A 23,401-nucleotide genomic window follows, 5' to 3' on the forward strand; every position below is an offset into this window, starting at 1 on the left:
ATCATAAAACCTTCCAGGTAGGAACTGAAACAGAAATTGGAAGAAAAGATTCCCCGATCTTCCGATCCCTGTGCTCCCAGTTCTTTGTTTTCTTGACACTGTAAGAGGACCCTGAAAATGTCTCCCCTTAACTGTGTCTAGGTCCCCAGTAGAACTACAGCAAGAAACTTCTGATTGAGGCTCTAAGAAGCGGCAGAAATGAGAAAACTCTTCAGCCAATAAGAGTAAGCCACGCCCAGCCGAGGGAGGTATAAAAGGCAGGTCTTTCAGAATAACCCACACTCTGCCTTTGGACGTGTGAGAGAGCGCACCTTTGACTTGAGCTTCAACATGGGAAAGGGAAATGAAGACGCCGATCTCCACTGCTCCTCCATCCAGTGCTCCACTGACCAGCCCCCTTTCCAGCAGATCTCCTTTACAGAAAAGGGCTCAGATGAGAAGAAACCATTCAAAGGAAAAGGCAAGACCGCCTTCTCCCATTCCAGTGAGAAGTACACACAAAGGCAAGGTAAGGCCTTGGGCTGCTCCTGTGGAGGCTGGAAGGAGGGTTGGAATCAGGGATACTGAGTTATATGTCTTTAGTAGGGTTTTATTTTGAGATTTGGGGATTAGAAATGGCTTGGTGCTCTCAGGGGACTTTGAGAAATGTGTTCACTCGTGACACTGGCAGAAGAGCTTCACATGAAAGACTGATCTGCAAAAATGCATCAGAGATAGACTATGGGACTCTTCCAAGGGAGAGGTGACTCATCCAAACTTTCTTTTGCAGCAGGATCAGAGCCCAATCCAAACAAGGAGAATTCTGAGGAAACCAAGCTCAAGGCCGGGAACAGCACTGCTGGATCAGGTAAGATTTGGCTCTTTCAAGGTGAGAAGGGACAGGGTAGCAACACAGGCTCCCCTGGCAAGGAAACTGGGAGCTCCTTGGCAGCCAGGGCCGTACAGATCCTTGACACTGGAGAACAGAAGAGAGCTGGAGTTTGCTGGTAACCTCAGCTCCTGTGTGTCCAGGATAGACTAGGAATTTCAGGGTGTTCAGTTGGAGGCACTTTCTCAAACTTTCATTGTGTTCACAGAACCAGAGTCCAGCTCATACCGGGAAAACTGCAGGAAAAGAAAAATCAGTTCCAAGGACAGCTGCCAAGACAGAGCAGGTAGAATCTTGGTGTTTGTTGTTGTTGGTGGTGGTGGTGGTTTTTTTGTTTTTGGTTTGCCCCAAAAAGCAAATAATCAGGAAACTTTTATATGAGGCTGGAGCGGAAAGGGAGTTACTTATTGACAAGTAAATTTTTGAGATCTTGGCACTCTGAGAATATCTGGGGACTCACAAGCGGTTCAGCCTCACTTCATTCCAGTGCTGAGATGGACAGGAAGAAGTGGGAGAAACAAGTGGGGTTCACCTGGGTGCACAAGGGGTTCTGGAAATGAGGGTCTGTGGGGACTGCTCTGATGAGTCTCTCACATGCTTTCTTTGCAGGGAACTGTCCAGAAGAGGAGTGCAGCTTGACGTTGAATAAAAAATCAAGATCCTCCACCGCTGTGCACAACAGTGAAATCCAGGAGACCTGTGATGTCCACCATAGGGGACGTTCCAGGGTTCGCACTGGGCGCAGCGAGCGGCATAGATCTCGGGCCCTAGGAGTCCAAACACCGTCACTTCGAAAAAGCTTGGTGACCTCTGTGCGAGCTATGTCAGAGGCTGTTTATCAAGACCTAGCCCAGGTGTGGGCACAGCAGATCCATTCTCCACTGACCTGTGAGCAGCGGATACTGCTCACTGAGCTCCGGGGGCCTCTGTGTGCCCAGGTGCAGACCTTGTATTCCATGGCCACCCAGGCAGCTTATGTCTTCCCTGCTGAGAGCTGGCTTGTCCCAGCCACACTGCCTGGTCCTGGGGATTCAGCCTTGGAGAGAGAAACCCATCCCTTCCCTGGGCAGGAGATAACTGAGCCTGTCAGTGGATCAGATAAGGCTAAGCTGGGAGCACCCTGACCCTATTCAGCAGAGATGCAGCTCTAGGAATGAGAACAAGGACCTGCTTCTTCTCAGATTCTTCCAGATGACCAGCAGTGACAATTTTAGACACACTGTGTTAATAAATGACAGAACCTGAAGAAGTCATAGGAAAGAAACTTGAGCGGTATACTCAGAATGCTGAGCCCTGCATTTTGCAGACCGCTAAGGCTATAGACAAATTTTATATTTCATGTTAGACATTTGATGCCTTTTGGATGTCTGATGACAGTCGTGCATTTCTATATAATCAGAAAAATATTAGATTGTAATTGTGAATTTGCATATTTTAGATTGTAGAAAAGTAAATATAAAATTATATGCTCTTTTTTTTTTTTTGAGACAGTCTTGCTATGTCACTCAGGCTGGAGTGCAGTGGTACAATCTTAGCCTACTGCAACCTCTGCTTCCTAGGTTCAAACAATTCTCATGCCTCAGCCTCCCAAGTAGCTGGGACTACAGGCATGTACCGCCATGCCTGGCTAATTTTTTTTTCTTGTATTGTTAGTAGAGTTTTGTCACGTGGGCCAGGTTGGCCTCGGACTCAAGTGATCTGCCAGCCTCCGCCTCCCAACGTGCTGGGGTTACAGGCATGAGCCGCTTTACCAAGAAATTGCTTCTCTTTTAATCCAGAAAATGTTGTAGGCTCTCACTCTTCCAGCCTGAACCCATGGAGTACTAATATCCACAAACCATTAGTAGCACTCCCTGTGGGAAAATGTCTATACATTTTTACAGTTTGATATAATTATAGTAAAATTACTATGCAATGTTTACTTTTAATATTTCTACATAAAATTTAAGTCAAGATATATTAAATGGTAAATGATTGTACTTATTTATTGACCTGTCTCATGTTTTATTTCATTTTAAACGTCCTGAATTTATATTTTATTGTATTTTATACATTTCAATTGATTGTACTGTATTGCAGCATATGACTACAACACAGTGTATTTGTTATATTTGATGTATATTCTACTTGTATTTTGTACTGAGATCATACAATCTTTCATTATCTAAGTGTATTAATGACTTGTTTGGTTGCTTTATAATTTTCATTTTATGTAATGAAATAAACATTAATGTTGTTTGGAATTTTAAATTTATTTCATATGGAATTTGTATTTAATAAAGATGTGAAAAAGAGAATGTCTTATCTTCACTTCTGCATCATCCTAACCCTGACCTCCCCACAGTCCGCAGCTCTTGTCATAGTCCGGGAATAGTGTTCTGTCACTACAGGAAATGGGGCCAATTCAATGGCAATACACAGATACAAATTGGAGATATAGAGAATTTATTCTCAAGCACTGCAATAGAAAAGAATCACAGTAACGCGAGTCACACAATTTTTGGGTTGACACGGCTTATGAGTTATGCTTACACTACGCTGTAGAATAACTCTGAAATAAATTTATGTCTATTAAACAAATGCACATACATAAATAACATGTCTAAATAACAATATACATATCTTAATGAAAATGAACTTCATTGCTAAAAATGTTAACACAGAGATACACACAATGGGTTCATATAATGTTGAAAAATAGAGATGGGGAGAGGAACAGAAACAGAGAGAAAAGGAGGAATGGAGCGAGAAAAGGACAGATGGACAGAGGGACATTGGAAAGGAGAAAGTGGGGAGGGGGGAGGAAGGGAGGTAGGGAGGGGGAGGGAGGAAGGGAAGGACAGAGAGAGAAAGGGAGCAAGAGACAGAGAGAGCAAGGCAGAGAGAAAAGCGGTATTCTGCCTCCAGGACCAGCAGGACCTCGCACTCCCGGAAAATGTTGGGTGCCCAGTGCAGGCTAAGTGCTTGGCCCACAGCCGCGTCTGCCTGCGGGGCGCTCACGGGCCCTCCGGATGGCCCGCCTGGGTCACTTCATCCCGGAGCGATTCGGACGAATTCCGCCTCCCGAGGAATGAGCGAATTGCCCAGAGAGCAATGAGCCGAGACTCGGGTGATTGTCCGTTTTCATCCACATGGTTCACAGATGACATATCCCCACCTTGAGCCTGCAACAGACCGCGAGGGGGATAGTCCCGTCCACACAGGAGTCACACTCAGGCCCACCCCTTTGCCTTCTGCAAGGGGGCCTGTTGCTCAGGTGTCTCTGGCCCCCGAAAGCGTGACCTCATTGACTGTTTGTTTCCCGAGCTCTGTGGGGACCCAGAAACCTCCAGCGAAGCGTGGAAAAGCAGCATCCTGTCTTCGCTCTCCTTTCCAGTTTCCAAACAGTTCACAGTGGAGACTCCCCTTGTTGCAGGAAACAGGAATCCGTCGTCAGGCCGTGATGCACGGGACGTTTCTTTTCTCTGTAGTTTCGCTCTCGTTTTCTACATGAAAATGAACGAGATCCACACCCTTGCGTGTGTGAGACTATCACGGCAACGGCGACATCCACAGGCATTGCCGCCTTCACGGAGAGGGCCTGGAAAACTCAAAACTGTCATGGAAGTTCAGTTCCACACTCCACCCTTCAGGGTGGTTTGTGCCTGAAAACTGGGAGTCAAGACAGCGGCATCCAGTTTCCATAGAATTACTGGAGAACCTCAGAGAGCCAGCCCCCGAGACCCCTTTTTTCCCCTCCAATCTGGCCCTACACCCACCCACCCCACAAGGCCCTGGTCCCTGTGGTTTTCGGCTTCGGAGGGCGGGCTACCCCGGGACCTTGGGCCCCGAGCTCATGCATGTTCATAACGGGGTGGAGGTGGTACGTCTTTCTAAGGGCCTCCTGGCTGCACCTGCGCCCAGTGCACAGGCCGGCTGAGGTGCCCGGGAGCCCGCGGGCCTCTCTCTGCCCGTGTCCGTCCGTGAAATTCCAGCCGGGGCTCCCCGCGATGGCTCTCCCGACACCTTCGGACGGCCCCCTCCCCGCGGAAGCCCGAGGACGAGGACGGCGAAGGAGACTCGTCTGGACCCCGAGCCAAAGCGAGGCCCTGCGAGCCTGCTTTGAGCGGAACCCGTACCCGGGCATGGCCACCAGAGAAGGGCTCGCCCAGGCCATCGGCGTTCCGGAGCCCAGGGTCCAGATTTGGTTTCAGAATGAGAGGTCACGCCAGCTGAGGCAGCACCGGCGGGAATCTCGGCCCTGGCCCGGGAGACGCGGCCCGCAAGAAGGCAGGCGAAAGCGGACCGCCGTCACCGGATCCCAGACAGCCCTGCTCCTCCGCGCCTTTGAGAAGGATCGCTTTCCAGGCATCGCCGCCAGGGAAGAATTGGCCAGAGAGACGGGCCTCCCGGAGTCCAGGATTCAGATCTGGTTTCAGAATCGACGGGCCAGGCACCCGGGACAGGGTGGCAGGGCGCCCGCGCACGCAGGCGGCCTGTGCAACGCGGCCCCCGGTGGGTGTCACCCTGCTCCCTCGTGGGTCGCCTTCGCCCACGCCGGGGCGTGGGGACGGGGCTTCCGGCACCCCACGTGCCCTGCGCGCCTGGGGCTCTCCCCCAGGGAGCTTTCGTGAGCCAGGGAGCGAGGGCCGTCCCCGTGCTCCAGCCCAGCCAGGCCGCGCCGGCAGGAGGGATCTCCCAAGCGGCCCCGGCACGCGCGGATTTTGCCTACGCTGCCCTGGCTCCCCCGGACGGGGCGCTCTCCCACCCTCAGACTCCTCGGTGGCCTCCGCACCCCAACAAATGCCAGGAGGACCGGGACCCGCAGCGTGACGGCCTGCTGGGCGCGTGCTCAGTGGGACAGCCTAGGCCCCCTCAAGCTGAGTCACAGGGGCAAGGTGTGCTTGGGCCACCCATGTCCCACCGGAGTCCGCGGTGGGGCTGCAGCCCCAGGTCGCCAGGGCGGCGTGGGAACCCGAAGACGAGGCACCTCCGCCTCCGAAGCTCGCGACCCTGGAGGCCTCCTCGTCAAGCACAGATGCCAGCCAAGCAGGCGCCTCCCAACCGCTCCAGGAGCTGGGGCGCTCGTCTGCACTCACCTCCAGCCTGTTAGATGAGCTCCTGTCAACCCCAGAGTTTCAGCAAAAGGCACAACCTTTCCTAGGTCCGGTGTCACTGGGGGAGCTGAAGGAGGTGGAAGAGCCCGCTCTGCTGGAACCACTCCTCAGCCAGGAAGAACACCGGGCTCTGCTGGAGGAGCTTTAGGACGCGGGGTTGGGGCGGGGGCGGGGGCAGAGCGGCGGCCTCTCTTTCGCGGTGAACCTCTGGCTCGGTATGGAGAGGCGTGTCTTCCCTTCCAGCTGACCTGTCTAGGATCCCTAAGTTCCAGGTCCGGCGAGAGACTCCACACAGAGGAGGGCTGTCATTCTTTCCTGAGCATCCCCGGGATCCCAGGGCCCTTCCAGGTACCGGGAGGTGGACTGTCTACTGCACACGCGCGGGTTTGCAGGCAGCAGCCTAGGTTTTCTAACTAGCCCAGGAGGAGCTCTCATCCCTTTTTCCCCCGCGTTCTTCAGTCGGGTTGGCGGAGACCTCAGTCCTCGAAACACTGGGCCGGGACAGAAGCCAGGCGAGTTCTTTCCGCGGCTCGACTCCTCTGCCCCTTCGCTCACTATCACTTGCCAACCCGTGTCCCGCCAGCCTCCTCGCCAGCACCATGGAGCGCCTTGCAACTAAATAAAGACCCGAGACCCCGCGCAAACCGGGGTGCTGCCATTTCCAGGCAAGAGAGAAGGCAGGCAGAGATGAGGACAGGAACGGAGACAGAGTGGGACGGAAGGATGGAGCTAGGAAAGCATGGATGGACGGAGGGACCCTGGAAGGGAGAGAAAGAGGGAGGGAGGGAGAAAGGGAGGAAAAAATCGGGGGAGGGAGGGAAGAACAGAGGGAAGGATGGACCGAGGGACAAAAGGAGCAAGAAACAGATAAAGGAAGGCAGACAGAAAAACGGTCTTCTTCCTCTAGAACCAACAGGACCCAGCACTCCGGGAAAACGCTCGGTGACCAGTGCAGGTTGAGTGCTGGGCCCACAGCACCGTTGGCCGGCGGGGCGCTCAGCGGCCCTCCGGATCGCCAGCCTGGGTTACTTCATCCCGGAGCGATTCAGATGAATTCGAATTCCGTTTCCGAAGGAATGAGCGAATTCCCCAGAGAGCAATGAGCGGAGACTCAGGTGGTTGTCTGTTTTTCATCCACATGGTTCACAGATGACAAATCCCCACGTTGAGCCTGTAACGAGCGCGAGGCGGATAGTCCCATCCACACGGGAGTCACACTCAGGCCGACTGAAGCGTGATTCTGGATTCCACGTTTCTTTGCCCTCGGCGGAGGTGCCTGTTGCTCAAGTCTCTGCCCGCCCCCCACCCCTCCCCGAAAGCGTGACCATGTTGACTGTTTCCCGAGCTCTGTGGGGACCCAGAAATTTCCAGGAATGCGTGGAAGACCAGCATTGTGTCGGTGCTCTCCTTTCCAGTTTACAAACAGGCTATAATGGAGACTCCCCATTTTGCAGGAAACAAGAATCCACAGTCAGGCCGTGATGCACGGGACGTTTCTTTTCTCTGTGGTTTCACTCTCTTTGTCTACATGAAAATGAACGAGATCCACACACCTGCGTGTGTGAGACTATCACGGCAACTGTGACACCCACGCGCTGGCAATAGAGTTGGCAGCCTGATCCAGGGACAAAGGTACTGACGGACATCCAGACACACCCCACCACAATCACTAGCAAATCCACTCCCAAACAGACACACACGGGGGCACGCGCGGGAACACAAGCATACACACAGACACACAAAGACACAGACAGCTTGAAGAAGAGCAAGGGACAGAGAGATGGAAAGATAGAAACAGAAGGAGAGAGAGAAACAGCGATAGAGCGAAAGCCAGAGAGGGACCGGAGAAACTGCGAGAGAGAGAGAGAGAGAGAGAGAGAAAGAGAGAGAGAGAGAAAGAGAGAGAGAGAGCGCGGGCAAGGTGGAGAGGGAAGTAGAGAAAGGGAGACGGTGAAGGAGCTAGAGAGGGAGAGCAACAGAGCCTTGGAGAGGGAGGCTCTGCTCTGGTAGACAGGGGCCCCTTTGGCCAGGGTAGGGTGGAGGATGCCTGGGCCGGGCTAGAACAGGGGGGCAGGGCCGCCCACGCGGGAAAACCAAGGGAGCCCTGAGACGTGTTTTTACTTGATTGGTTGGTTGCTTTGGGGGTGCGTTTCGTAGCGTCATTCCTTTGCTGGCTCCTCCCTGTCCTCTTCGTGCTGTGGACCCTGAGAATTGTCGAGTGCGCCCATTCACGTGGCGGGAGCAGTGGCGCCAAGCGTGCCCACGGGCCGAGGCCTGAGTCTCTCTCATGTTCAGAGTGGTATGGCCGTAGACAATGGCAGTGGTGCCTGGCTGGTCCAAGAGCCCGGTCCAGCTATGCCCGCCTGATTCCAGGCGTCACCACCAACCCGGGGCCACGAGGCTGGGATCAGGCACCCCAGAGCCGCTTGCCCGCGACCGGGCTGCTCTCCCCCTCTATACGCCCAAGCACCACCAGTCGCCGCGCTGCGCTTTCCGCCGGCCTCCCAGAGCGTCCCGCTGTCGCCCGAGGCCAGACCACGCGCGGGACCGCCGAGGCGCCAGAGGCCTCCATCGCCTGCCAGGGCTCTGGACTCTCCAGGCGGCCTCCCTTTAGCTGACACTCCAGGCCTTCCCCTGGCTCTCGAGCTCCGAAGCTTCTAACACTTGGGGCCTGCTCAGGACGGGGTGTGCTCCCAGGCGTCAGGGTCCAGGGCAGAGGGCCCACGGTCCTGGGATCCCCTCTTGTCCTCCGCCTTGCCGCGGAAAAATTATTTTGATTCCTCGCCACCCCTCCTGCAAGGCCCCCTCTTGCCCCACACACCCAGATAAGCCAGGATTGCCCAGGGGCAAACAGCCGGCCCAGCCCTGCGGGCCCTTTTTCTCACAATGCCCACACCATTGTCGCTTGTCCTGAGGAAGATCCAGCCCGTGGCCTTCCGCCCTGCTTTGTCCCGCGCTGGCACTAGAGCCCCGGTAGCCTGATCCCGGGAAAGAGGGGCTGATGGACACCCAGACACACCCCACTACCACCACGAGCAAACCCGCCCCCCCCACACACACATACGCACGGGCGCACGCACGCGCGCCAGCACACACGCACACGGACACGCACGGACACACACACAAAGACAGACAGCTTCAAGGACAGCAAGGGAGAGAGATGGAGAGATAGAAACAAAGGGTGAGACAGAGATAGGGATAGAGACAGAGAGGGTGGGGAGAGACGGAGAGAATGTGACAGAAGAGCTAGAGGTGGAGGGGAAGAAGAGAAAGAGAGAGGGTGAGGGAGCTGGAGAGTGACAGCGATAGAGCCTTGGAGAAAGAGGCTCTGCTCTGGTAGACAGGGAGCCTTTGAGCAGGCCGGGGTGGGGTGGAGGGTGCTTGGGCTGGGCCAGAACAGGGGGGCAGGGCCGTCCAAGGGAGAGGACTAACTGAGCCCTGAGATGTGCTTACTCTTGGATTGGTTGGTTACTTCAGTGGTGCGTTTGGTAGGGTCCTTCCTTCGTCTGCTCCTTTCTGTCTTCTTGATACAGTAGGCTCCGAGAGTTGTAGAGTGCGCCTGTCCATCTGGCGGGAACCAGAACGCCGAGCGTGCTCACAGGGCACAAGACCTGGGTCTCTCTCGTGTCCCCGAGACTGGATTTTACACGAAGTCGGTGGCAATGAAAATCCAAGTGCACAGGGACGGTTTTCCTGGTGGCTGATGAAGGCAATGTCCTTTCCCGGTGGAAAGCAGCCCACGCGTTGTGGAGCGCAGGCGTGCGGAAAAGTCGGAGTAGAGTCAGGGGCGGTTGGGAAGCACTGCGACAAAAGGGGGAAGGAGGGAGGGAGCGGGGAGCCAAAAGCCTTCAGCACCCAGTATTCCCAGGGGGTCTCGCATCCCAAGTACTAACCAGGCCCAACTCTGCTTAGCTTTCAAGATCAGTCGAGATCCTGTGCGTTCAGGGTGGTGTGGCCATAAAGGCCGGCAGTGGTGCCTGGCTGCCACAAGAGCCTGGCCCAGTCACGCCTGCTCGACTCCAGGCGTCACCGCCACCCCGGGGCCGCGGGGCTCAGATCCGGGGCCCCAGAGCCGCTCCCCCGCGGCCGGGCTGCTCTCCCCATCAAGGCCCCAGCACCGCTGGCAGCCGCGCTGCGCCTTCCGCTGGCCTCCCAGAGACACCCCCCTTGCCTGCGGCCAGACCACGCGCGGGACCGCTGTGGCGCCGCCCTGCTGCAGCGCGGGAAAGCCAGAGACCTCAGCCCCCTGCCCAGGCTCCAGGCACACCAGGTGGCCTCCCTTTTTCGCAGACGCTCCAGGCCTTTCCCTGCTCGGGAGCTCCCAAGCTTCCAAGACATAGGGCCCACTCAGGACGGGGTGTGCTCCCAGGCGTCAGGGCCGAGAGCCAACGGTCCTGGCTTCCACTCTGGTCCTCCGCCTTGCCGTGGAAAAATTATTTTGGATCCCTCGCCGCCCCTCCTGCAAGACCCCCTTTTGCCCCACACACCCAGAGCCGTCAGGGCCCTCCAGGGGCAAACAGCCGGCCCAGCCTCGTGGGCCCTTTTTCTCACAACTCCCACACCATTGTCGCTTGTCCCAATGAGGACTCGCCCCGTTGGCCAAGGCCCTGCTTTGCCCCGCGCTGGCACTAGAGCCCCGGCAGCCTGATCCCGGGAGAAAGGGGCTGATGGGACACCCAGACACACCCCACCACCACGAGCAAACCCACCCCGACACACACACAGATACACACGGGAGCACGCGCGCGGGCACACACACACGGAGACACACACGGGCACACACACACGGACACACAAAGACACAGACAAAGATAGCTTGAAGTAAGGGAGGAGACCACCCCTCATATTGTCTTATGCCCAGTTTCTGCGTACTGAGAGTATCACAGCAACTGTGACACCCATGCGCTGGCAATAGAGTCAGCAGCCTGATCCCAGGACAAAGGTACTGACGGACATCCAGACACACCCCACCACAATCACGAGCAAACCCATTTCCAAACAGACACACATGGGCGCACCCCTTTTAGTTAAAAACTAAAAGGCAGAAATGAAATCCACAGGCAGACAGCCCGGTGCCACACCCTGGGCCTGGTAGTTAAAGATATAACCCTGACCTAATCGGCTATGTTATCTATAGATTACAGACATTGTATAGAAAAGCACTGTGAAAATCCCTGTCCTGTTTTGTTCTGATCTAATTACCGCTGCATGCAGCCCCCAGTCAGTACCCTCTGCTTCCTCAATGGATCACGACCCTCTCACGCAGACCCCCTTAGAGTTGTAAGCCCTTAAGAGGGAAAGGAATTACTCAGTCTGGGAGCTCGGTTTTTGGAGAAGTGAGTCTGCCGATGATCCCAGCTGAATAAAGCCCTTCCTTCTACAACTCGGTGTCTGAGGGGTTTTGTCTGCGGCTCTTCCTGTTACAGAAGGAGAGCAAGGGAGAGAGGAATGGAGAGCTAGAACCAGAGGGAGAGAGAGAGACAGCGATAGAGAGAGAGACAGAGAGTGGGGGAGGAGAGAGAGAGGGAAAGAGGGAAAGAGAGCGCGACAGAAGAGCGCGAGGTGGAGGGGGAAATAGAGAAAGGGAGAGGGTGAGGGAGTTGTAGAGCGAGAGCGACAGAGCCTTGGAGAGGGAGGCTCTGCTCAGGTAGACAGGGCCCCTTTGAGCAGGCCGGGGTGGGGTGGAGGGTGCTTAGGCCCGGCTACAACAGGGGGTCAGGGCCCCCCATGTGGGAAAACCAAGCCCTGAGACGTCTTTTATTTTCTTGGATTTGTTGGTTGCTTTGGGGGTGTGTTTCATGGGGTCCTTCCTTTGTTTGCTTCTTTCTGTCTTCTCGGTGCGGTGGCCCCCAGATTTGTAGAGTACGCCCAATCCGGCAGGCAAGAGCCGTGGCTCTGAGCCTGTCCACGGGGCCAGGCCTGGGTCTCTCTTGTGTCCTGGGGACTGGAGTTTACACGAAGCCGGTGGCAAAGTGCACAGGGACGGATTTCCTCGTGGCTGGCGAAGGCAATGTCCTTCCCCCGGGTAAAGCAGCCCACGGGTTCCGGAGCGGAGGTCTTGGCTGGCTTCTGTGGGACCCGCTGCCCTTGCCCGCCCCTTCCCCCAGCTTGGACGGTTGTGGCGGCGCTGGATGAATTAATTGAATTGCCTGGGCGTCCGGGGAGCGGGAAAGACACCCGGGACCTCAGGGAACCCGCGCCTGCGCCCTCGGGGTCGGTCCCGTCCGCCCGGGTTGGAGCCGGGCTCCTGGTGGGGCTGCAGCGAGTGGGAAGAGGTGGGATGCTGCTGCCTGGTGGTGCTGCAGTGGCGGACCCTCAGGGGGAGGTCCTGGGCTTAGGCTGGGGCGCAGGGGCGGACAAGGTGGAGGGATGGGGGCGGTTGGGAAGCACGGAGGCAAAAGGGGGAAAGAGGGAGGGAGCGGGAAGCCAAAAGCCTAGGGTACCCGCTATTCCCAGGCGGACTCCATCCAAGTACTAAACGGGCCCTACCCTGCTTAGCTTCACGAGATCAGAGGAGATGCGGCGCGTTCAGGGTGGTGTGTCCTAGACGCCCGCAGCAGCGCCTGGCTGCCCCAAGAGCCCGGCCCAGCCACGCCCGCCAGACTCCAGGCGTCACCGCCACCCCGGGGCAGCGGGGCTCGGATCCCGGACCCCCGAGCCGCTCGCCCGTGCCCCCGGGCAGCTGTCTCCCTCTACGCCCGAGCACCGCCGGCCTCCCAGAGCGTCCCGCCGTCGCCGGCGGCCAGGCCTCGCGCAGGACCAATGTGGCGCCGCCCTGCTGTTGCTGGGGGGCGCAGGAGGCCTCGGTCCCCTGCCCAGGCTTCCGGCTCTCGGGGCGGCCTCCCTTCCGCCCGCGCTCCTGGCCTTCCCCCGCTCCCCAGCTCCCAGCTTCCACCACGTCGGCCGGCTCAGGACGGGTGTGCTCATCCCTTCACTTTTTAACTTTTTGTTGTTTCTATTTATATTTTATTGTGCTATGTCTTGAAATGTTGTTGTAGTTATTACTTTTGATTGGATATTATTTAGTATTCCTGCTTTGAATAAGAGTAGTTTGCAGACCGCACAGCTATAGTTTTATAAGATTCTGTTTTGTTTTGTATCCTATTAGCAGTGAGCATTTTTTTTACCTTTAGGTGATCATTTATTGCTCATTAATGTCCTTTTCTTCCTGATTGAAGTACTCTCTTTAGCATTTCTTTAGGACAGATATGGTATTCATGAAATACTTCAGCTTTTGTTTGTCTGGAAAAGTCAGTATTTCTTCTTTTTATTTGAAGAACATTTTCACTGTATATGCTAATCTAAGGTAAAAGTTTTTTTTTCCTTTAGTACTTTAAATATTTATTGCTTCTCTCTCCTGGCCGGTAGGGTTTCCACTGTAAAGTCTCCTGCCAGGGGTGTTGGAGCTCACCGGTATGTTATTTGTTTCTTTTCTCTTTCTTCCTTTAGAACTTTTCTTTATCTTTGACTTTTGGAAGATCTATTGAATGCTTTGAAGGAGTCTTTTTTGGGTTAAATCTGCTTAATGTCCTATAACATTTTTGTAGTTGGTTATGGATATCTTTCTCTAGGTTTGGAAAGTTTTCTGTTATTATCCCTTTGAATAAATTTTTCTACCCCTGCCTCTTTCTCTACATCTTCTTTAAAACCAATAACTCTTAGATCTGTCTTTGTGAGGCTATTTTTCTAGATCCTGTAGGCATGATTTTTTGTTTTTATTCTTTTTCTTTAGTCTCTTCTGACTATGTATTTTCAAATAGCCTGTCTTCAAGCTCGCTATTTCTTCTGCTTAATCCATTCTGCTATTAAATGGTATTAAATGGCTCTAATGCATTCTTCAGCATGCCAATTGCATTTTTCAGCTCAGAATTTCTGCTGAATTTGTTGTAACTATTTCAATCTCTTTGTTGAGTTTAGCTGATAAAATTTGGAATTTCTTTACTTTGTTATTTTAAATTTCTTTCAGTTTTTTTTTTTTAATACAGCTATGTTGAATTCTCTGTCCAAAAGGTCACATATCTCTTTTTCTCCAGGATTTGTCCCCGGTGCCTTATTTAGTTCACTTGGTGAGGTCATGTTTTCCTGGTTGGTGTTGATGCTAGTAGATGTTCTTCAGTGTCTGGACATTAAAATCTTGGCCATGCAGCACCATATGAGAGGTTTAAAAAATAAAATTAAAAAAGAGAAAAGGTGAGTATTTATTGTAGTCTTCACTGTCTGGGCTTATTTGTAGCTGTCTTTCTTGGGAAGAGTTTTCACATATTTGAAAAGACTTCGGTGTTGTGATCTAAGCCATATCTGCTTTATGGGTACTTTGTACCCAATAATGCTGTAATTCTTCCAGACTCAGAGAAGTCCCACCTTGAAAGCCTTCAACAAGATCCAGGAGAATTTTCTGGATTACTAGCCAGAGACTCTTTTTCTCTACCGTTATTTTCTCACAGAGATACAGAGTCTTTCTCTCTGTTCTAAGCCACCTAAAGCTGGGAGAAGAAAGACACAAGCACCCCTGGCCACCACACTATGACTGCCCTGGATCAGACCTGAAGCTAGCACAGCACCGGGTCTTGCTCAAGTCTTGCGGCATGAACTTTCTGACGACTGCCTATGTTCACTCAAGGCCTTTGGTCTCTACAATTAGCAGGTGGCAAAGCCAGCCAGGCCTGTGTTCTTTCCTTTAGGGCAGTGAGTGCCCTCAGTCCCTGGCTGGGTCCAGAAGTGCCATTCAGAAGTCAGGGAGTAGAGTCAAAAATTTTAGAAGTCCACTTGGCATTCTATTGCATTGCAGCTGATCTGGCACTCATACCATAAGACATAGTCCTTCCTATTCCTCCCTTCATTTCCTAAAGGCAGAGTAGCCACCGCCACTTCAGGCCACAATGAGTACTGCCAGGCTACCACCAATGTTCCCAGAAGGCCCAAAGCCTCTTGTCAGCTTACGATGAATGCTGCCTGGCCTGGGTCTTGCTGTTTTCAGGGCAATGGGCTCCCTACTGGCCCTGGGCAGCTTCATAAATGCCAACCAAGAATCAAGCCCTGGAATCAGGGATTCTGAAATTTTGCTTGGTGCTCTACCCACCTCTGGCCTTGCTGGTACCTAAGGGGCAAGACAAAGTCCCCTTTAATTTTCCCTCTACTTTTCCCAAGAAGAAGGAGTTTTGCCTTTTAGCCACCACAGCTGGTAATGTGCTGAGTTCACCTAAGTCTAGCAAGTCTCTGAGGGTCATCCAAGGCCCTTGATGTAGTACCTGGGTATGGCTGCTGGTTATTCAGAGCCCAAAGGTTTTCAAGTTTGCAGGCGATAAATCCTGCCAGCACATGGTTCTTTTGTTCAAGGCAGCAGGTTTGCTTCTGGCCCAGGGTGTGTCTAGGAATGTCTAGGAGCCAGAGACTGGAAAGGAGGCCTCAGGATTCTGACCAGTGCACTATCTTGCTGTGATTGAGCTGGTGTCCAGGATGAAAGACAAAGTACTCCCTACTCTTTTCCCTCCTCTCCTCAAGCAGAAGGATGGTGTCCCTTTTGGAACCATGAGCCGTGCAGTCTGGTGTTAGCGGAGTGATAATGTCAGAACTCCTTTGGCTGCCCCAGCTGGTGTCTCAGTATGTTGCATGCCCTCCCCACCCCAGTCCACTGTCCCTGGGCCCAGTTCAGCCCTAGGCCTCACCTAAGAGTTGCAGTCCTGATGGCCTAGGCTGCCTTTCAAGTTTTCTTAGACACACAGAGTGCAGGAGCACTTAGTTGCCAGGTTTCCAAACACTCAATTTCCAACCACTGGAATCTGATTCCCCTCTGGCTAGGGCTGGTTTAATTGATCCCTCTGTGGATGGGCATTAACTGCATTTGGTCTGGTTTTCCTGTCTGCTCTAACAGGACAGCACTGAGTTCAGTGCCTCACAATTGCTGTCTCCCTCCCGCAGAACCCAGAGTTGATCTCTGCACCATGCCATCACTGCTGGGGATGAGGAAATGGTGATTTCAGGACTGTTTTTTCTGTCTCTTCAGTGCCTCTTTCAGTGATCTGAGGTTAAAACCAGGCACTTCGAGTACTCAGCTGATTTTTGATTCTTATGAATGTATTTTCTATGTAGATATTAATAGTTGTTCATCTGGTGTCCTTGCAGGAGGGATTATCAGTGGAGCCTTCTTTCTGCCATCTTGCTTTACTCTTACACCCAAGAATCAGAATGCAGAACTTTTAATAAGAAAAGCTTTCAGAACTCAGGAAGGAGAAGGAAGACATTCTCGTTCTACATGCTTAACATTGGACTGTTTCTTCAACTTAGGTGCTTAGTACTGACTAATCAGGGATTATCATAGATAATTTGACTTGAACTATGCCGTTCGTTCAAATTCTTTATCTAGACAATTTAAGTACTAGCTGATTTGGCATGAAAATCTGGCAAAGTGTTTTCTTGGTATTCAATTGATTTTTATTCTGCTTGCGTTAGCAGTTTTATTAAACAGTCAGTCTCTTCATTAAAGTTCTAGGAATTCTTACCCAGTTCAAATAATGTAATTCTAAAGTTCTCAAAAACCTGTATTCAAGAGTGCTTCTTAGGGCCTTCTCCATCCTTTCATGAACCTCCTTAAAGATACAATATTCCAGGATTTTGCAGGCTTGTAAAGTTTTCAGAAACTGCCTCAGAATTAAGCAATTTACAATGGAAATGACTTTAAACTATCATAGTTAGACATAATTGGCAAGATAATTTTATTATTTACAGGTGTGCGCCACCACGCCCAGCCTCTAAAGTTAATTTAATAAAACTTTATAAATAAATTTATCAAATGTTGTCTTTTAATCCCAGATTTTTGTGAACCTATGCTGTGCATTTTCCCCCAACTTTCTATATTTATCTAGTTTTATCTACTTTTTTTTTTACTTCTTCAATTTGAAATCTTTAAGTAACTTCAAACCAAAAAAAAATTAAAACACATTTTTATGTCTTTATAAGTTTTATCATCAAAAGCATATGTTCACAAGCCTGTAATCCCAGCACTTTGGGAGGCCGAGGCAGGTGCATCACTTGAGGTCAGGGGTTCAAGATCAGCCTGGCCAACATGGTAAAACTCTGTCTCTACTAAAAATACAAAAATTAGCCGGGTGTGGTTGCAAGCACCTGTAATCCCATCTACTTGGGAGGCTGAGGCAGGTGAATCCCTTGAACTGGGGAGGTTGCAGTGAGCTGAGATCATGCCACTGCATGCCAGCCTGGGCAACAGAACAAGACTCATTCTCAAAAAAGAAAAAAAAAAGCATATCTTGCTTTTTATACACTCTGTATGCAGAATTGTTTCTCTCATATCTAGTAATTAAGTCTTAGGAGCCCCAATTTTCAGTGAAAACCCTAAGAAGTGATATTCAACTGTCTTGTATCAGTATTTTTAGATAAAAACCATTTTATAACTTTTAAGAAATATAGTTCTTCAAATTACTGTTTCTTAACAGAACTAAAGATATTTAGGTTTTCTATACCATATACAAGTAACATGTCATGGTATATAGACCTAAACTAATTTTTAATGGTTAATATTTCACTATTTTAGCTTACAAATGACTCAAGATATTTTCTGGTTATGTATTACTTAATTTAACGTGATTTTAAGATTTTAAATTAATGAACAGAATTTTGAAACTATGACACAGGTAGCATCCGTAATGTCTTCCCTCAGTAATTCTAGGTCCCAAGTAGCCACATGGCACCCAGGAAAACTATGACGATCAGGGCCTGCCTGAGTCCATTAGGACTAAAGACAGAGCTGTGAAGGCTGTAAGTGGAGGATCCAACCCCGCCTAAAATAGCCAGGAGGCAAAACAGGAAAAGCACAGAAAGAAGGGGCCGATTGCTTGATTCTGGCTTGTAGCTGCTGGTCTAGGCACTGAGAACATGTCTCCATACTTCATCATGGTCACCTATCAAGACCCATGAACCTAGAAACTTTCAACAAAAGACATAAGCTCACAGTTAAATCAAGCAAGTATCTAATTATTTTTAATGGATAATTGTAAAGCCGTTTCTATTTAACTAACGATTTAAGAATGAGCTTTATTTACAAAATATTATCATATAACATGTAACACATATAGACATACAAACACACAGGAGCAGATCTTACAGCTTTCATAAAGGATTTAAAAAATTTTTTATTTTAGGTTTGGGGGTACATGTGAAGGTTTGTTACATAGATAAACTCATAACACAGGGGCTTCTTATACAGATTATTTCATAACACAAGTATTAAGCCCAGTACCCCATAGTTATCTTTTCTGTTCCTCTCCCTTCTCCCACCTTCCCTGCTCAAGTAGACCCCAGTGTCTGTTGTCTGTTGTTTCCTTCTTTGTGTTCATAAGTTCTCATTATTTAGCTCCCACTTACAAGTGAGAACATGTAGCTGCATAGTATTCCATGGTGCATATGTTTGTTCTGTGTGGGAAACGTGTGAGGAAAGAAAAGAAACACACAATACTTTTAAAGGTAAATAGACTTTATCCCGAGTATATGGCAATATAGATATAATAAGCAAATGATACAATAAACAAATTTTAATGGGAACGGGAGAAGGGAAAAGGTATATACATACATATATATATATTTACACTCACCAGACTATGGAGGATTCATCACCAGACTGGGAAGCAACAGCCTGGGATTCAGAATTGGCCACTAGTCCATGCACAGATGAGGAGGGGTCCCACGAAGCTTCAGCGCAGTCTGGGAACCGAGCTCTTTTTGTAACAGGTTGTTTGTCATGAAGCCCAGTCATGAGGGCCCTTCGCAACTGAGCTCAGGGAACACAAAAAGGTCAACTTGTTTTTGCAATTGCCTGTTGTTTTTCAATAACTGTTTTTCAATAACTGTTGTTTTTCAATAACTGTTTCTCCGAAGCAGCACTGGATGAATGCCTCAAGGGGCTCACACAACTCGTTCCAGGACTTAGTGACCATTGTTTGTGTCCCCGTTCAATTGAGGTGAAATTTAATATTTAACTTTTCCTCCACAGTGCGCCATATTATCTGCATCCAATCTGTCATCGTTGGGCATTTACGTTGATTCCATGTCTTTACTATTGTGAATAGTCCTGCAATAAACATTTATGTGCTTGTGTCCTTATGACAGAACAATTTATATACCTCTGGGTATATACCCAGTAGTGAGAATGCTGGGTCAAGTGATAGTTCTGCTTTTATCTCTTTCGAGGAAAGCACTGTTGTGCTTTCCACAATGGTGGGACCAGTGTACACTCCCACCAACTGTGTATGTGTTCTCTTTCTCCACAACCTTGCCAGCATCTGTTATTTTTTGACTTTTTCATAATAGCCATTCTGACTGGTGTGAGATGGTGTCTCAGTGTGCCTTTGATTTGCATTTCTCTAATGATCAGTGATATTGAGCCTTGTATTCTACGGTTGTTGGTCACATGTATGTATTCTTTTGAAAAGTATTCATGTCCTTTGCCCACTTTTGAAACATTTTATTTCCATAGGTTTTAGGACAACAGGGGGCATTTGATTACATTAGTAAGTTATTTATTGATTTGTAAGATTTTGGTGCATCCATCACCTCATCTGTATACACTGAACCCAATTTTTAGCTTTTATCCCTCACCACCTTCTCCCCTTTCTCCCTGAGTCCCTAAAGTCCATTGTGTCATTCTTATGCTTTTGCATCCTTATAGCTTAGCTCCCAATTACAAGTGAGAATATATGATGTTTAGTTTTCCATACCTGAGTTACTTCACTTAGAATAATAGTCTTCAATCCCATCCAGGTTGCTGCAACTGCCATTAATTCATTCCTTTTTATGGCTGAGTGGTATCCCGTCGTACATATGTACCACAGTTTCCTCATCCACTCATTGATTGATGGGCACTTGGATTGGTTCTACATTTTTGCAATTGCAAATTGTGCTGCTATAAATATGTGTGTGCAAGTATATTCTTTGTATAATGACTATTTTTTCCTCTGGGTACATAGCCAGTAGTGGGATTGGTGGATGAAATGGTACTTCTACTTTTAGTTCTTTAAGGAATCGCCACACTATTGTCCATAGTGATTGTACTAGCTTGCATTCCCACCAGCAGTGCAGAAGTGTTCCCTTTTCACAACATTCACACCAACATCTATTATTTTTTTCTTATGTCCCTTCTTGTGGGAGTAGGGTGGCACTGCATTGTGGTTGTAATTTGAACTTCCCTGATCATTAGTGATGCTGAGCATTTTTTCATATGTTTGTCGGCCATTTGTTTATCTTCTGAGAATTGTCTATGACTATACTGCCAAAAGCAACCTACAAATTCAATGCAATTGCCATCAAAATACCATCATCATTCTTCACAGAACTAGAAAAAACGATCCTAAAATTCATATGGAACCAAAAAGAGCCTGCATAGCCAAAGCAATATTAAACAAAAAGAACAAATCAGAAGGCATCACATTACCTGATTTCAAACTATATCATAAGACCATAGTCACCAAAACAGCATGGTTCTGGTATAAAAACAGGCACATAGACAAATGGAACATAATGGAGAACCCAGAAATTAACCCAAATATTTACAGCCATCTGATCTTTGACAAAGCAAACAAAAACAAAGTGGGGAAAGAACACCATACCCAACAAATGGTACTGGGATAATTGGCAAGCCAAAAGTAGGAGAATGAAATTGGATCTTTATCTCTCACCTTATACAAAAATCAACTCAAGATGGATCAAGAACTTAAATCTAGGACCTGAAAGTATAAAAATTCTAGATGATTACATCAAAAAAACCTTTCTAGACATTGGCTTAGGCAAAGATTTCATGACCAAGAACCCAACAGCAAATGCAAGAAAAACAAAGATAAATAGGTGGGATTTAATTAAACTAAAGAGTTTTTTCACGGCAAAAGGAACAGTCAGCAGAGTAAAGAGACAATCCACAGAATGGGAGAAAATCTTCACAATCTGTATATCTGACAAAGAACTAATATCCAGAATATACAAAGAGCTCAAACAAATTAGCAAGAAAAAAACAAACAATCCCATCAAAAAGTAGGCTAAGGACATGAATAGACAATTCTTTGGCCACTTTTTAATAGGGTTGTTTGTTTTTCTCTTGTAAATTTAAGTTCCTTATATTGAATATTAGCTCTTTGTCAGAGACATAGTTTGTAAATACTTTTTCTCATTCTATAGATTGTCTGTTCACTCTATCGATAATTTCTTTTGCTGAGCAGAAGCTTTTAAGTTTATTTAGATCCTGCTTGTCAATAGTTGCATTTGTTTTAATTGTTTTTGGTGTCTTTATCATGAAATCTTTGCCTGTTTCTATGTCCAGGATGGTATTGCCTAGGTTGTCTTCCAGGGCTTTTATAGTTTTGGGTTTTACATTTAAGTCTTTAATCCATCTCGGGTTGATTTTTGTGTGTGGTATAAGGAAGAAGTCCAACTTCAATCTTCTGCATATGGTTAGCCAGTTATTCCAGCACCATTTATTGAATAGGGAATCTTTTCCCCATTGCTTGTTTTTGCCAGCTTTGTCAAAGATTAGATAGTTGTAGGTATGTGATCTTATTTCTGGGCTCTCTATTCTGTTCCATTGGTGTATGTGTCTGTTTTTACACCAGTACCATGCTGTTTTGGTTACTGTAGTGCTGTAGTATAGTTTGAAGTCAAGTAATGTGATGCCTCAAGCTTTGTGGATTGCCTTGGCTACTTAGGTTCTTTGTTGTTGTATGTGAATTTTTAAATAGCTTTTTGTACTTCTGTGAAGCATGTCATTGGTAGTTTAATATAGCTTTGGGCAGTAAAACCATTTAAATGATATTACTTCTTTCTCTCCATTAACATGGAATGATTTTTCATTTGTTTGTGTTTTTTCTGACTTCTTTGAGCAGTGTTTTGTAATTTTCATTATAGAGATTTTTCACCACCCTGGTTAGCTGTATTCCTATGTATTTTATTCTTTTTGTGGAAATTGTGGATAAAATTGCCTCTCTGATTTGGTTTTTAGTTTGGCTCTTCTTGGTGTGTAGGAATGTTAGCAAATTTTGTACATTGATTTTGTATCCTGAAACTGTGTGGAAGTTGTATCAGCTTAAGGAGCTTTTGGGTCACAACTATAGGGTTCAGATTGAGAATTATGTTGTCTACAAACAGAAGTAGTTGGACTTCTCTTTCTATTTAAATACACTTTATTTCTTTCTCTTGTCTGATTGCTCCAGCAAGGACTTCTAATACTGTGTTGAATAGGAGTGGTGAGAGAGGGCATCCTTGTCTTGTGCCGGTTTTCAAGGAGAATGCTTCCAGACTTTGCCCATTTAGTATAATGTTGGCTGTGAGTTTATCATAGGTGGCCTTTATTATTTTGAGGTATATTCCTTCAATACCTCATTTATTGAGACTTTTTAACATGAAGCATTGCTGAATTTTATTGAAGCATTTTCTGCGTCTATTGAGACAATCACGTGGTTCTTGTCTTAAGTTTTATTTATGTTATGAATCACATTTTATTGATCTGCCCATGATGGACCAACCTTCCATTCCAGGGAAGAAGCCTACTTCACTGTGGTGAATTAGCCTTTTGATGTGTTGCTGGCTTCGGTTTGCAAGGATTTTGTTGTGGATTATTGAATGGATGTTCATCAACGATACTGGCCTGAAGGTTTCATTTTGTTGTGTCACTGCCAGGCTTTGGTATCAGGATGATGCTGGCCTCGTAGAACAAGCTGGGGAGGAGTCCCTCCTCCTCTATTTCTTGAAATAGTTTTAGTAGGAATGGTACTGGCTCTTCTTCGTATATCTGTTAAAATTTGACTATTAATCTATCAGGTCCTAGGCTTTTTTTTTTTTTTTTTGGATGGTAGGCTATTTACTACTGATTCAATTTTTGGAGCTCATTATTGGTCTGTTCAGGGACTCAGTTTCTTCCTGGTTGAGTCTTCAGACTGTGTATGTGGCCAGGAATTTATCCATCTCTTCTAGGGTTTCTAGTTTGTGTGTGTAGATGTGTTCATAGTAGTTGCTGGTTGTTATTTTTACTTCTCTGGGGTCAGTGGTAACATTCACTTCATCATTTCTAATTTTGTTTATTTGAATCTTCTCTCTTTTCTTCTTTATTCATCTAGCTAGTACCCTATCTTATTAATTTTTTCAAAAAACTTTGATTAAGTGATTTTTTGAACAGTTTTTCATGTCTCTATTTCTTTCAATTCCGCTCTGATTTTAGTTATTTCTTGTCTTCTATAAGCTTTGTGGTTGAATTCTTCTTGCTTCTCTAATTCTTTCAATTGTGATGTTAGGTTTTTAATTTGAGATCTTTCTAACTTTTTGGTGTGGGCATTACTTCTTATGCCCTACCATAACTTTTCTCCTTCTCCTAGAAAACACAGAACTATGCTTTCTAAACCAATTCAAATTTTCTCAGTGAATCAACCTGGTCTCCCTGAGGCAAGGC

General features: G+C 48.3%; 1 protein-coding gene across 2 annotated transcripts; it reads left to right on the forward strand.

The window, feature by feature from the left end:
* Positions 1 to 2,152, forward strand: LOC112131943 (protein FRG2-like-2). Of its 2 annotated transcripts, none has more exons than XM_054546190.2 (4): positions 1 to 508; positions 770 to 847; positions 1,077 to 1,154; positions 1,478 to 2,152. In XM_054546190.2, exons 1-4 carry the CDS (start codon positions 331 to 333, stop codon positions 1,990 to 1,992), a joined length of 849 nt encoding a protein of 282 aa, XP_054402165.2. In that variant the 5' UTR covers positions 1 to 330; the 3' UTR covers positions 1,993 to 2,152. The 2 variants fall into 2 exon arrangements, with proteins under 2 accessions (XP_054402165.2, XP_054402166.2); XM_054546191.2 differs by having other exon boundaries at positions 773 to 847.
* Positions 2,153 to 23,401: the final 21,249 nt, after the last annotated feature.

This window comes from Pongo abelii, chromosome 22 (genome assembly GCF_028885655.2).
Source record: "Pongo abelii isolate AG06213 chromosome 22, NHGRI_mPonAbe1-v2.0_pri, whole genome shotgun sequence".
Taxonomy (NCBI): domain Eukaryota; kingdom Metazoa; phylum Chordata; class Mammalia; order Primates; family Hominidae; genus Pongo; species Pongo abelii.